Source organism: Ursus maritimus, unplaced genomic scaffold (genome assembly GCF_017311325.1).
Source record: "Ursus maritimus isolate PB19 unplaced genomic scaffold, ASM1731132v1 scaffold_25, whole genome shotgun sequence".
In the NCBI taxonomy this organism is placed as follows: domain Eukaryota; kingdom Metazoa; phylum Chordata; class Mammalia; order Carnivora; family Ursidae; genus Ursus; species Ursus maritimus.
In genome coordinates, this window is record NW_024425008.1 from 36807648 (window position 1) to 36822993 (window position 15346).

The 15346-nt window shown below is 44.3% G+C and overlaps 1 protein-coding gene across 2 annotated transcripts in view; it reads right to left on the reverse strand.

Annotated features, from left to right (window-relative positions):
• PRKCH (protein kinase C eta) overlaps window positions 1-15346 on the reverse strand; it is a 220806-nt gene that overhangs the window by 22202 nt on the left and 183258 nt on the right. For both annotated transcript variants that reach the window (XM_008701186.2, XM_008701195.2), the window contains exons 11-12: window positions 4859-4997; window positions 4088-4276 (exon numbers count right to left, since the gene is read on the reverse strand). In XM_008701186.2, the coding sequence (XP_008699408.2) occupies window positions 4088-4276; window positions 4859-4997 (328 nt within the window). The remainder of the gene's footprint in view (window positions 1-4087; window positions 4277-4858; window positions 4998-15346) is intronic.

Genomic DNA, 15346 nt, shown 5'->3' on the forward strand with positions numbered 1-15346 from the left:
TCCCTACACCCTCTCCCCTAGTCCCTGGCAAGCACAATTCTGCTTTTTGTCTCTATAAGTTTGACTTCCTAGGTCATTCTAGCTACTTCATAAACGTGCAATCATACATTTGTCCTTTGGGGTTTGGCTTTTTTCATTAGGCATGTCTTCAAGGTTCATCCATGTTGTAACACGTATCAGAATTTCCTTCCTTTTTAAGGCTGAATAATCATCCACTGCATGATGCATAGGCCACAGTTTGTTTATCCATTATCTGTCAATGAACACTGCATTGTTTCCGCCTTTCAGATATTGTGAATAATGCTGCCTTGAAGACGGGTGTACAAATATCTGTTCAAGTCCCTGCTTTCAGTTCTTCTGGTGATACATCCAGAAATAGAATTGCTAAACGATGTGGTAATTTTATGTTTAATGTTTCGAGAAACTGCCTGCCATACTGTTTTCCACAGTGACCGCACCATTTTACATTCCCATGAAAAAATGCACAAGCGTTCTAATTTGTTTGTTTAAACTACTGTGCTGAATGGCCTTTGGTGAGTCATAATTTCTCTGGACTCAGTTTCCAGATCTATAAAATGAGGGGATTGGAATGGACAATCCCCAGTTTCTTTCAGCAATAAAAAAACTATATTGGTCTAGTTAAATCAAGCTGCAATTAAAGCCAGAACGCAGTCCTAAAGGTTTATAAGCGTGACTTGATACCTTAAACCTTCTTCCTAATACAATAAACGAAGTAATCATTTTTCAAAGAAAAGGGCAAAGAGTCTAAAAATCATCTCATGCACCCAGCTGTCATGGATGACGGTAGTGGCCACCTCCAGAGCATCTCCTCTGCCGAACACTGTTCCAAGTATCCCCCACACAATATCTCATGCCCCGGTTGTACAGATAAGGAAACTGAGGCATGGCAAAATTACACTATGTGTACAAGGGAACACAGCCAGCAAGTGAAAGAGCTGAGATTTGCCCTTGGACAGCTCTGCCGTTGGGGGCAAGTTCCTCACCACCAGACCCGGATGAAGCCTTTCTTCTTCTTCTTTTTTTTTTTTTTTAAGATTGTATTTATTTATTTGACAGAGAGACAGCCAGCGAGAGAGGTAACACAAGCAGGGGGAGTGGGAGAGGAAGAAGCAGGCTCCCAGTGAAGGAGCCCGATGTGGGGCTCGATCCCAGAATGCTGGGATCACACCCTGAGCCAAAGGCAGACGCTTAACCACTTAGCCACCCAGGTGCCCCCAGATGAAGCCTTTCTTCCTCAGGTTTCTCCTTGAGTCCTGAGTGTTCTTAACTGTTTTCTTTCTTTTCCTTGATCACACTTCCATTTAAATGTCTCAGCCCTCTGCAAAAGAATAGCTGAATTTCCTCTGCTATGGCACTTAAGCTTTTTATTTTTAGGCATAGAGGCTGAAATGTACAAAACTGTCCCAGAAATCCTCTGGGTGAATGCTTTTTAGTAATTTTATCTGATACCATTTCAGTGTTTTTCAGAAAATCACTTTTAAGGGACGCTCCTTGAAGGAAGAAGAAATAGAATCCTTATGGTGTTCTGGGCAATAATCTTATGACGTGGCTTTTATTACCTTGATTTTGTAAGCAAGGACACTGAGATCCAGAGAGGTGCGGCAGCTCACCCAGGTCCCTGAGCCAAAACAGAATAGAGCTGGGAGGTAAGCCTGTCACCAAGCGAAGCCCACACTCCTTCCTACGGGGAGACATCCCACCAAGAACACAGAGCGCCACTTAGGAAAATCACTGCAGGGTCAATGACATATCACAATCTCAAGTGCTGTCTCAATCCAGCCGAGCAACTGGTGTCTGAAAGAAAAATACAGGGAAGTGAAGAGGTTCACAACTTCCCAGGAGCAAATCTGCAAGGAGAGGGAGCAATTCAGTCTCAATGAAGATCAGATTCTCTTTGGGCACCAGAGGCTCTCTTTTCTCTTAGAACAAAGACTGTGGAGGGAGGATATTACTGGATAACACATATTCTAGTTACCAAAACTTATTTTTATATATATCAAAGATATAGTTTAAAGTAATTGGACTTATCTGCTTAAGAAGAAACCAGCCTAATAATTCCATATGGTTCTGAATCTTGCTTAGTACCAGCTCTAGGTTTTATAGGGATTAGGTGGGGGCGGGGAGGGGGGGTAAGATCCTGGTCCCAGATTTAGTTGAGAAAAACTCTCTCAAAAGGATTCTGAAATACTAGAATAAAGTTAAGGACTTCTAGAATTTTGAAGAAAAAAAAGAGAAGCACGTGTGAGTGATGTTCAACTCAAATGATACGGTGACCTCAAGATTTCCGCTGGATTCAGACAACAGGTAGGAGATATTTATCAGAAAAATGATGGTCTGGATTGTTGACCCTTCACAGGGAACATTGAAGTCTCTTGAGGCACAGACTGACTTATTTCCTACCGTTCATGGTAGTAAACATATGACATTTACATACCAAGCCAGCAATGCACATTTCTTTATAGTTTGAACTAGTATTTTCATTTGAACTATCAACTTTGAGGTCTTTCTTTTAAATATTAAAAATGCTAAATGAGCTACAGTAATTGAATTAAAGACATGCGCCATGAAAAACCATGAAAATGATGGTGGTGGTTTTTGGCCACAGGGGGTTAGCACATCTGAAGAGCCAGATTCTGGACCTCGGTCCCGGAAAAGTAATAATGCAAAGTGAGGCTGATCCTGCAGCATGATAGGTTGTGTTCAAGTAGCTTAGGTCATCAGAGTTGGCCGGGCGGGGCCAACCCAGGTGAGTACAGTTCCTTTCCAGAAGTTAAGACACTTCAGGGCACGAATCCACAGAGACAAGCCCTCCTCCATCCTTTGTTCATGAAATTATAAAAGCCACAGTCTTTGTTTCCTCGGTCTTAAACTTCTACCAACGATACAAATCATTGTTCTTGTGAAAACATGCTAGATAGGAGACATTTGGGAGAGTCCAAAGTGACTTCACTTTTGTTTCCATAAGAGATTAGTGTTTCCTCAATATTAGGAGAGTCCTGGCACCTAACCTTGAGAATCAAGCCACCAATTACAATTCGCTTTGGCAATATTTGCCTAAGAAGGATTTCTATGATTATTTCACTTTCAGTGACATGGAGATTTCTCAGGGAGAATCATGCCTGCAGCCCCAGCACACAGTGACCTGCATACAAAATGTTCTTGAAACGGCACTGATTATGTGACTGGCGATTTCTAGAGAGAGATAAGTCTCCCAACAAGACAGCCAATATTTCCCAAATTTAGTTTTCTGTCTCAAATCACTGAAAAGGATATAACTTGAGGAAAGTAATTCTTATCCCATAGAAACTATCCGACAGAGAATGGATTGTTCTGATTTTTCCCTACTTGAAGAATTGCCCTTTTATCCCTCTTCATTCCCCTGTGCATCTAATAGGTGATAATACATGGTTTGTGAATTCAACTAATGTGGTTACAGGAATGACACAGATCACATGTGCTTTTTAAATTTTCAACATAAAGGCATCAAATCCATGTTTCCTCCTGACTTCAAAATAAGGCTTCCAGCATAGTACCTTAAATGCACGCGAAAAAGACTGCTCATGATACATTAACCTCACTGCACCGGAATCTGGGCCTGGCACCTCACTTGTTATTCAGCAGAATAATAGGGACCCAAAAGGCATCTGCAGAAGTTTGGAAAACCTCTCCCGGCCTTGCCCAGCACGCAGGGAAAGACCCCTTCATCCCAGAAACACCGTCAATACCCGAACAAACCAGGAATGGCATTCATCTGACACAACCCCCCGGCGTGTCCCGACTGTATAAAGGGGGTGCATCACTGCACCTACGCTAGGGCCACGAGTGCTAAAAATACTTGATATTTGGCAAACGTTATCCATGGCTCACAGTTGGCCCAGAAAGAATTATTGCATAACAGAGGAAAACACTCCAAGAGAACTCTGGTTCTTTGATTCTGCAGATTAAAGCATACACTACAGTTAGCACTGGGAGCTGACCAGCGCGAGGTACTGGAAGAACACAGAGAAGGACACACAGCCAGCTGGTTGGCGGTAGGCCGGGAGCTGGAAGCCTAGGCCAAACTTACAGATTTCAGGATCCCTGTGGCATCTTCATGGAGCCACGTAGGGTAGACCACTTCATCATTCAGGATGGCCTCAAAGAGGTCGTCTTCGTTCTCCGCCTCAAAGGGCGCGTGACCACAGAGCATCTCGTACAGCAGCACGCCCATCGCCCACCAATCTACTGCAGGTCCGTAGAGCATTTCCTGGAGGATCTGTGCAGGGGGCAGTGGGAGAACAGCTGACTAACGAATGTGTCCTGCAGGACTAGGGGAAACGATGCATTAGGAAATAGGTTTCAGTTCATCTCTAGAGGGCGGTCTGTTTTCTCTGTGGTTCAACTCCGAGGACTTTTCATCCAGGTGATCAAACCTTTATGGCCTGTTTCGGCCAAGGTAATGGCACGTGCAGATCCAAAACAGAAAGGGTTTGGGCGCTGCGTCCCTGGAGAGGGAGGAGGGGGTTGGGCTCACTCGCATGGGAAAGACTGAGGAACTTTACTTCTGCTAAACGGGGCTGGGATCAAAGCACTGAGTAGAGACAAAAAGGAAAACAAATAGCTCTGAGTAGAGCACACTTTGTCCTCGTTCGTGGCTAATGCCTAAAGCAATTGCAAGGTTTACAAAAAAATTTTTTAACCCAAACTGTTCTTTATTGGAACCAAGGACGTTTTCAGGCATCATTCACCCAATGAGGCTTCGGGGAGTGTGGACGTGTCAGCTTTCCATGCGCCCAGAGCTCAGGACACAAAAGCAGCCTGTGACATTAACGCTCGGGGTTTCCCAAGCTGCACTCACCTCTGGAGCGATATAGTCGGGCGTGCCACAGAAGGTGGCCGTGGTGACTCCGTTACAGATCCCCTCCTTGCACATTCCGAAGTCTGCCAGCTTGCAGTGGCCCTCGTGGTCCAACAGTACGTTGTCCAGTTTGAGATCTCTGAGAGAGAGAGAGAGAGCAGTCTGTGTAGGACGGCCAGGCCCCAGACCCGGAGGGCTGGCTCGTGGGGTGGGCCATGAGACCCTCCCAAGCAAGCTTCCCGCCTGCACTTCAAAGGTAACAGGCTTCTTTGGGTTATCTTGGAAAAAACTTATGTCAACTCTCAAAATTTGCCTCATGGTTCCTAGATGATGGTCCCATGGGAACAGGCGAACCACACAGAACCACGGAGGCGCCATGGTGTCCCCTCACGGGGGCGTCTTCCCAGTCGCTACCGGCCTGTCGTTCTGGAGTTTCACCCCACAGTGGGCTGTGGCGGGGCTCCCACGGCTCCGCGTTCCCAGCCCTGCTCGGGGAACCAAGCTCTGTTGGCCTGCTTGGCCTGAGGGAGAGACTGGTGTCCGTCCAGCCCGGATCACGTTCCACTCAGAGGCGGCTAGGTGATGACAGAGCTGGCGGGACCAGTTTCCAGGCCGTGCCCTGCGAGCTGACGAGCTGACACAGCCTGACCACGCAGGTCTTACAGAGAGCGGTCGCCGGAGACACCCAGGAACGCAAACAAAGTCCTGTTTTCTAGGAATGCCCGATAAGCGAGGTCAAAGCGGAGGAGCTTCCCGGCTGGGAACGCGGAGCGGGCCTCCTCTCCGCCCGGCGCTCCTGGCCGCAGCCTCCCTGGGAGTGAGCGGCTAAGCCAAGCTGTGCTGGGCCTCTGAGCGCCTGCTTCAGAAGCAAGCCTTTCCCACCCTAAACCAAACCCGGCCTCGTCCCCTTGTCCAGACAAAATCCCACTTCCCAACAAGCAACTGTTTTCAGGGGGCTGTGATCTGTGCAGACGGTTTCCTCCCCCCGCAGCCCCTGCCCTATAGGAGCAAGCCGTATTTAACCCCCGCGAGGGAGGACTCACGAGAGGCAGGGTGGTGGCTGGGATGACTGCGATCGTGTACTCGGGAGGGAGGCCACTGCCAGAAGTGAGGTCTTTCTCAGCCATTCTCCCAGGAATGGTCGCAGACCCCAGGCCCTGTTAGCGCCTGGCTGTCTGGCTTCTCCGTGATGGCACACATCAGAGGTGGCCAAGGTTAGAGATGACAGCCTGCCGGTGCAGGAGAGAGCAAGACCGTGGGGGTCTCAGTGAGCCTGGGGGTGGCTTCTGTCGACACCATGTTCTCGCCCAGCCGGCCAGGCCCGTGTGGACCTGCGCCCCGAGCCTGCTCCTTGGCGTTGCCAAACAAGGTTACTGGGTCTCTGAATTTTCCCAAAGTTGTTAGCTTGCTAAGGACTTGTACAGGATTTTCTTTGGTAACAGAAAACAAGTGCTAACAGAAACCTACAACGGTCTCAAGAACTGACCTGCGATTGCTCAAAAGCGTTTGTGACTAACATCCCAAGTAAGCGGTTTAATTGGATATTACTCAGTTGCTGTCACGGGTAGCAGGAATTGTTCCAGGAGAGAAGAGTGCTTGCGATCAGTTTTGTAAGCCACCCAGCACCATGCCCTCTGCACCGAGAAGTCCGGGAACACAGCCTCACTGGCCAGAAGACAGACCTGAGCAGTACATGGGGCGCGACTCATTCCCGTCACAGGAAGCCCGAGGCCGCAGAGGCAGCTTACACACTTCAATCCTGACATTTCAAACTCATTTTCGGTATTCTTCAGAACTGTATAAGGCCCGAGGGAAATACCATTGCTGGTTTCATACCAGGTGCTATCCAACAGACAAAACTCCCAAATTGGGATCCCAAGGGGGCTCAATTAAGAGTGTAATATAATCCCAGGCTATCAGTTCTGCCCTTACGTCCAAGCATCTCACACCTTTTCTCTAAGTTCTGTCCTGATATCCCCGGAGAGTCAACGTTGCCCCTAGAGTACCCAGTTCATGCCTCTATAATGATGTGTCCTGCACTGTATTCTGGAAGGCTCTGTGTACCTGTCTTCCCCTTAGCTGGAGCTAAGGCTTCCTCCTCCCTCACTCTAGCTTGGGCCTGGCAGAAGGTGCTGACCACAGAGGTAAACAGAAGCATTTCAGACAGACAAGAGTGGGCTGCCCTAGCCAACTCAGAGCCTGTCTTTTTTTAGGGGAAGAAAGGAAGCTTCATAAACCTCACTGGGATCCTTGTTCCAAAGTAATTAAACTTATAAAAAGGGATGTGCTTTTCCCCTTAGAGATGGATTCCAGAGGGAAAAGAAGAATCCCGAAATACAAGTTCAAATTCTTCGCTTTGGTGAAGCTGGAGAAGGGAAACTACTTTCGGAAAGGCAGTTATGGACCCAATCATAATACTTTTGCTTGGGCTTGCAGCCAGATGAAAGAGTAAAACATTGACGGGGTTAGTCAAATAGATCCAAAGGTTAAAGACCCATTCATGGCCACAGTCAGCTTCCATTCTAAGGGTAATCATTATTTTTACTTTAAAAAAGCAAAAGCAAAAAAAGTCACCCCATGACTTCTGACTTCAAAATAGGCAGAGGTCAGTTTGTGGCTTTGGAGTAGTTCCTCAACCTTCAATGCCAACATGTAACTCAACAGCCAAACTTAACAAGGCTACACAATGAAGATTACAAGTTCATACAGGGCAGAGGCTCAGATCCCAAAATGCCAAATACACAATTACGGGCTCATCATTCATTAGCTCACTGAGCACCAGTATTTCATAGCTATAGCTTTTGTCCTATAAACACGGAAAGGTAGAAAGAGTTATTTTATACATTGTTGTTGCTGGGTAATTGGGGTTACTTAAAATGCCCTCAGTGGTTTCAGAGAAGCATCCCAACTGGTTGAGGACAAAGGAAATTCAGAAATTCTATTTATTTTGTTTACACCGTGAGCTATTCCGAGAGTCATACAACAGAATGACATGAGTCTTTCTGCTTAGATCACTGGAATCAGTGACTCTTCCCAAAGAAATAAAGGAAGGTGAGTTGAGAGCTGGCTCCCTGAACAAGAATGACTCTAAGAGGCTATTCAGTAACTATTTTTAATGTATCTGAAAAAATTTTTTATCATGGAAAATTTCATATCTATACAAATGTACAGAGACTATAAGAACTTCCGTGGTGATCGCAGACCATAAGCGACAGTCAGTGCATGCCCAGTTTCGTTTGTGTATACCTTCACTCCCTACCTGACCCATCCCTTTTCAGATCTTGAAGCAAATCCAAGACATAAAATCATCTCATCTGTAAATATTTTCATATCTGAATCTAAGAGACAACAATTCTTCAATAAAATATAACTTTGATATTGGTCATTATAAAACATACAGTCAATATACTATTACAGGTATATTGCTTTTTGTCTGCTCATTTGGGTATGTGTGTGCCTGTGTCCAGAGAACCTGAAAAAAGATTCTGTGGATAAGAATAATAGTATGATAGTACCTAACACACACGGAATGTTCACTAGATGGTAAGTGCTTTAACCATATTATTTTATGCTCGTAACAACCCTCTGAACTAGGATCTACAGCAGCATTATTTAGTTACCCAGGGGTAAATCCAGAATTCACACTCAGGTCTGCTCAGCTCCCTCTAAAGCACGGGCGCGTAACCCACCATAGCAGGCAATCACTCTTTTATATCCTGGTATTACACTGTCGGCTAATCCTGCTAGTGGATTATTTCCTGAGAACACGTCCCCAATTGAAATAAGAACTATCTGATAATCAGTAAATATCCCAAGACTGAATTATGACAAAGGGGCATTTTTGTGCACATCGTTATGAAATGCATAATCAAAATTTTACCAAAAAAATTTTTTTTTGCTTTGGATTTTAGTCTGTGCATGGAGAGGGAGTTCAGTGGATTTTACCCAATCTTTGAATGTGCAGGAATAGGGGTGTGCACAGCAAATACGTCTCCAGTGGTCAAATATTCAGAAGATAATTCACTGCTCTCTTCTAAGGAGAAGAGACTGGTAGGTGGGTAAGGGTGAAGAGGTGGCTGGAAAGAATGAATTTAATATTATGATCACAAATTCACAACAAAACCACTTAGGGCTAGCTTGGATTTTGAGTGTCTGGGTTTACATAAACTTGCGATTTTTTTCAAGGCAAGACTGATTGTGTTAAATTGGTAAAAGAATGTTGAGGGGCGCCTAAGTGGCTCAGTCAGTTAAGCATCCGACTCTTCATTTCGGCTCAGGTCACGATCTCAGGGTTGTGAGATTGGGCCCTCCAGGCTCGACCAGCTCCAACTGGCTCTGCTCTGGGCGTGGAGCCTGCTTAGGATTCTCTTTCTCCCTCGTGCTCCCACACACTCTCTCTCTCTTAAAAAAAGATGGTGAAAAGTCACTGAAACAGCAGAAGTCTAATATCTGATTTTATCATCAATGAGCTAGAAGTGCCATTCATGTATTACTTAACGCAAGATGTTCAGCCATTCACCCACCCCACAAATCTTAGAGGACCATCTCTGAGCCAAACCATATGCAAAGGGCTCAGAGTCCCGAATGAGACCGGAGATAGCAGGAACCTGATAAGGCAGGGGCCAGTCAAAATTCCAGTCTTTGGTCCAAGAAGAAAGAGAAATCATCGAAAGGTCATACACAGGAGACGGATGGCATTAACTTGTGATTTTACAATGAGCCTCCAGCTACAATGCGGACAACAGGTTAGAGGGGGGTGAAAGAACTTGAGGAAACTAGCTGGCAAGCTACTAAAGTGTTCACGACACAAATGATAGTGGCCTGGAGCAGGGTGGGGCAGTAAGGCAAAGGGCACTAGATGGTCTGAGACCAATTAGGGGGGAAAAGTAATGGGATGTAGTAATGGAAGGATGTAGACAGTAAAAGGGAACAAGGCGTGAGCCTATTCTGGCTCACAGAATTTATTCTGGACATACTGAGCTACTTTTTAGACATCCAAGTGGAGACGTTTAAAAGCAGCTGGATATACATGGCGAGAAGTCAGAGGAAAGGCTAGGCTGGAGATATAAATCTGAGAGTCAGTAGCTGGGCATGGATGAGTTCACCTGGGGAGAAGGAATGGAATGGGAAGGGTATCCTGAGGATAAGATCCCTGGTCTTTTTCACACCGGGACCACAAATACTGGTGATAAATTAGAGCCAGGGTGGGCGGCACCGTTGAGCGCCCGGGGAAGCAAGGACCCAACTCTTCTGCCTCCAAATGGGCCATCCCTAGTCTTGTCAAGGTTTAATAGGGTTAGAAAACAATAACCTTTTACATTCAAAATCATCTAATAGATTCTTTCTTGGTTTAACTCTCAACCCCTGCTACATGATGCGATGCCTCTGTACGCGTAAACTTCAGTATTCTGTTTTACAAAAATGTTCATTGCTGCATCTTACGTAACAGCAAAAATTTGGAAATAAGCCACATTATTTATTAATAGGGGAATGGCTAAACAAATTATGGTGTATACATGACAGAATTTTATGGAAGCTGCTAAAATTTTATAAAGGACTAAAAATGTAGGGATATTTTTATCTTTTTTATCTTTTGAAAATTGTTTCTTTTGTGATTACAAGGGTAATATTTCCATTGCATAAAATTCAATCATTCCTGAAAAAATCATGGGGAAAATGATGACAGTCTCATAGTCTTCAAACCTTTTCTTCTTAATGCTTCACTAATATATATTATGAAGCAAATTGCTTTTCTTACCTAACAAATATTTTGGACATATTTCTATATCCCATAGATCTGTCTCATTCTCTGTAATGGTTATCTAAGATCCCATTAGAAAAGCGTATCATAATTTAACTAGTCCCCTCTCCATGAACATTTAGATGGCTCTCAATTTTTTACAGCCTCAAACCAGAGAGGAATGATCATTATTTGCACACCTGTAGGAAGGTTTACTTCAGATAGATTTTTAGAAGTAGAAATGTTGTGTCAAAGGATATAAATGTTAATAAACAGATGTTGAACTGCTGAAAAAGTTTGCACCAATTTATACTCCCACCAATAGTGTACGAGAACATCCATTTGGCTTCCTTATTCAAGTCAGACATCATCATCCTTAAATCCTTGCCAATCTGCTAGGGAAAATGATCTCATTGTTTTAACTTCATTTCTTATTAATGAGAGTAAGCTTTTAAAAAAACATATGTTTAACGACCATTTGTATTTCTTCTCTCTGTTGCCTGTCCACATGTTTTACCCATTTTAGAATTTGAGTTATCTGATTATTTTTTAGAAGCTCATTACATATTCTGGATAGTAGTGATTTGTTATATAGATTGCAAATATTATTGCCCAATTTGTTTTTAAGTTTTATTAACTTTCATATTTTTATACAGTCAAATCTTTCAATTTTTCCTTAATGGCTGCTGGATTTCATGACTTATTTACAGGCTGATACAATTCTAAGTGGAAAAGCAGTATACAAAATTATATTTTCAATATTCTCTTAATTATGGTTGTGAGGAAGGTAGAGGGAAGGAAGCAAAACAGGAGGGAAGGAAAGATGGAAAGCTAAGAGGGAAGGTTAAAAGTCTATTTCCGGGTGATAAGTTTATAAATAGTTTTTCTTTGCTTTGTGTTTTCTAAATTTCTTATGGGAATTACATATTATTTTGATAGCCTGGAAGAAGTCATTAAAATATATGTTTACATGTTTTGGCTTTAATTATTTTCTTTGGTTTCTGTACCATTTACAGCCATAATTTCCAAGGAAGATGTGTAGGGAATATAATCCAGTGGTAGAGATGGAAAGGATTTCTTTTGGAATTCAGGCTGCAAGGGCATGTTGAAAAAAAATCAACTTCCTTGCTTACGGAACCTGAACGTTTGTGGGCTCAGAATTCCGAACCTGTTGCCACAAGCTCATTATTCACTCCTGAAATTACCTGAAGGGTCTACCAAATACATAATTGTTGTGAAGGCATTGATTTTTCAACTGCCCCATGATGTGTCCCCATGGTGCTTAACCAACTTAATCATGAAAATGAGGCCCTGCTAAAGAAACAAAGCAACATTCCTAATTATGAAATGAAGTCCCCATGCCATTTCTCTTCACAAAGTGACATTTTATCTGGTTTCGTGGGGCTGATCTATTGGAACAAATTAGGAACAAATATGTGAGACATGAACACTCATTCTGAGGCTGAATGTAAAATAACTCGTTTTCTAAGGAATAAAGTCTCGAAGACAACTTCCAACCCTGGAAGTATTACCAACTCTCCTCTGAGGCTCCCCCATCCTTTCATAGTTCTCCCATCAGCTACTTAAGTTGGGAAATGAGCATACAAATGACCCTGTACAAGTCTGGCTATTACACTCCCTTTAAAACAGGGCCAGGGACTCACAAATCCCCCAGGCCAGGTGCTGGTTTCCATCCAGGTCTGGTGGCGGATGCACTCAGGATGGAGGCAGCGTGTTCCCACCTTCACCGCTGGGTATATACAGGACCAATTTAACTTGAGCAAAGGGATCGAGAAATTTCCCCTTGCCTTGTCTTATGGCTGGAAAAAAAAAAATGTACAAAGAAAACACCCGTTGCCTCTCTGGACAAATGTAGCAGGCAATGAGTTTGGTGAACGTCCACGGCGTGCAGACCACACGTCTCCCTAGGGACCATCCAGTAAATGAGCCATCAAGCTGACAGCTGAGCCTTCTCTCTGAAGTTTTTCATTCCAGGCCTCCCACCCCTACTCCCAGGAGGGTTGAAATTCCCTAGCTGAAGTGGCACAAATTTATTTAGTAGCTCCCTACAGTACTTTTATTTTATAGTTGCCAAGAAAACCTCTCTCACTGACTCCCCTTGCCAAAATGCTTCCTACGTGATACCGAGTGACGTTCAGCGCGCAGATGCCGTCTGCGCGGGAAAGCAGGCAGGCAGGATGGAGGGCTTCAAAGACACCAAGGAGATGACTGATCCCTGGTGGTGATGGGACTCCTGACCATTGGGCCTCGTTCTGACAACACAGAAAGGATGCCAGAGCCAAGGATACACGTGCACTTGACAGTCTGGGGGGGATAAGGTGGTCAACACGATGAATTCTGCTTGACTTGTCAGGCTTCCCCCGTGCAGACAGCTGGGTGCAGCGGACCCCATGGAAAACCACTTGCGAGGGCAGCTTTGCTTCCGGCCACAGAAATCCAACAAAGAAATGGATCAGAGAGTCACAGGGATTCCGAGAGCCTGCCAGCGAGCAATAGCATAGGTGTGGAGGAGCTCCCCGCCGGCTGCTCGCAGGGCGTGCTCTCTGGATAGATAGAGGTAGGGAATGATTTCCAATGAGGAGGCATCAGAACACGGGTCCCTCTTAACCCCCGTGATCTTAATGATAATTGGGGCAGCGGTGGAGTGGGGACGGGCGGGGCAGAGGGATCCTGCTAGGTTTATGTGCACACACGGCACCAATACCAACAGACAGGTTCACAGAATGAAACTCTTAAACCTTAGAGGGCACACAGCGCTAGGCTAATAAATGTTAGCCACTGTTGTCACCATTATTACTGTTAGTAAGTGGCTAAATGTTGCGGCTGTCATGCTCAGAAAGATTAGCCACACAACTGAGGCATCCATGCAAATACACAGCCTGACGAGTGAAGGGACAATGAGACTTCTTAGCCTGTCCAGCTGTGGCTGGTGCCCTCAGAGGAAACCCAGGGCTCTTCTGACTTGGGGGTACTAGGCTGTCAGCAGCGAGGCTGGTTCCCTGAAGGCATTCTGTTGAGAAGAAATAGGAGCGTCTGAGAGGGGCTGCGGACACTGCTGGGGGGAGGTGGGGTGGTGAGGAACGCTTTACGACAGGAAGGAGTGCAGTTGATAGCACCAACCTCAGGAAGGGACAGTCAGGCTGTTTTTGGCAACTGGCCAAACACAAACCTTTGCCAACATTAGTAATGCCTTGTGCAATATCAAAGGGGAGGGGAGACAGACTTCTGACTTGAACCAGAACTTACGGCCACATCAGCAGGTCTCATTGGATTACCTGCTCTTTCCATCAGAGATTAAACCTGAGCTATTTAAACAGAAGTCTGAAAAACCCAAGAGAATACCTATGGTTTCAGAACCACTCCCGGGTCCTTGGAATTAAATAAGAATCTCACATTTTATTATTTATTTATAATATTGTTATTATTATTATTATTTATTACTTTTCTTTTTTTTAAGAACCTCACATTTTAGTTCTGGGTTATAGTTGGTATTGCTGTGTTCTCTAATTGTGTTTTGCATAAAGCTTTGTTTTTTCCAATATGATCAAAATCTCCAAGGGCAGGCCCGGAATATTTCTGAGGTCATTTTCAGAGTACCGATCACAGGCTGGACATATGACAGCAACACACATCTGAGTCCCTTTCCAAGGATTTACGGATCTCCTCCTAATTCTGGGCATATCACAGCAAAACGCACAGAAGACATCGAATTCGCCCCTAAGAAACTTCCTTTGGAAGAACTCACTGCTACTTCCTAAGCACCTACCCCTTCTGCCCCTAGCACTCAGTCTTATAACCAGGTTTCCCAAAACATCCATATTGTTGAGTAATCTATTTGAGTAAATGTGGAGACATCATCCAAAAACTATTTCAATTTTATGTAGTATTATTCTTAATAAAAGTAATCTCTTAGATGCATAAGTAAAGTCATTGTAACTTCCCAAGATCTTAAAAGTAAATAATTCACAAATTAGGGAGAAAATTATTTTTTAGCCTGTGTGTCTTAATTAGCTTAGAAAGTATCATCAAACCTGTAAGCAAAAGTTGCTGATGAAGAGACCTTTTGAGAGACTAACATTCTTGTTGCCTAAATGCTGGACTAATATTGGTGCAGTAAATAATGGTTACTTCAGTTTGCTCAATTTTTCAGCACCTCAGTTTCTCTGTTAAAACATTAAGGTCACAAGGTGCTAGACTTTAGTCACCAACCCTGGATTTCACTCCACAAGTGACCTGTGTGGCAACATTTTATGTCCATATGTATATTACAGAGGCATTTAAAGATCTTTTGCAAATATAAGGTTTCATATACCAATAATAGTGGGGTATATTTTATATTTCCTAGAGAACTGAAATCCATGCTGATGATCTTATCTGGTAACAAATCCGGAGTGACCAATTCTGGGGACACAGCAAATTCAGAGTAGTGGCCAAGCACACAGTCCTCACACACATGGCTAGATAGAGGCCAAGGGCAAATTCTCAACTGTGCTCTTGTGGAGAAATACAGCTCCCATGTGCCTCCCTCATTCTGCTTCCTTCCCTAATCCCAGCACAACCTTGGAGAGGTTACTCAACCAACCTCTGTCTGATTCCAAAAGACAGTATAGTGTAAGGTTAAGGGTATAGATTCTGGAGCCAGGCCGCCTGGGTTTGAGTCTTGGCCCTGCTATTTACTAGCTGTGCGATCTTGGGCAAGTTACGTGACAATTCCATACTTGTTTCCT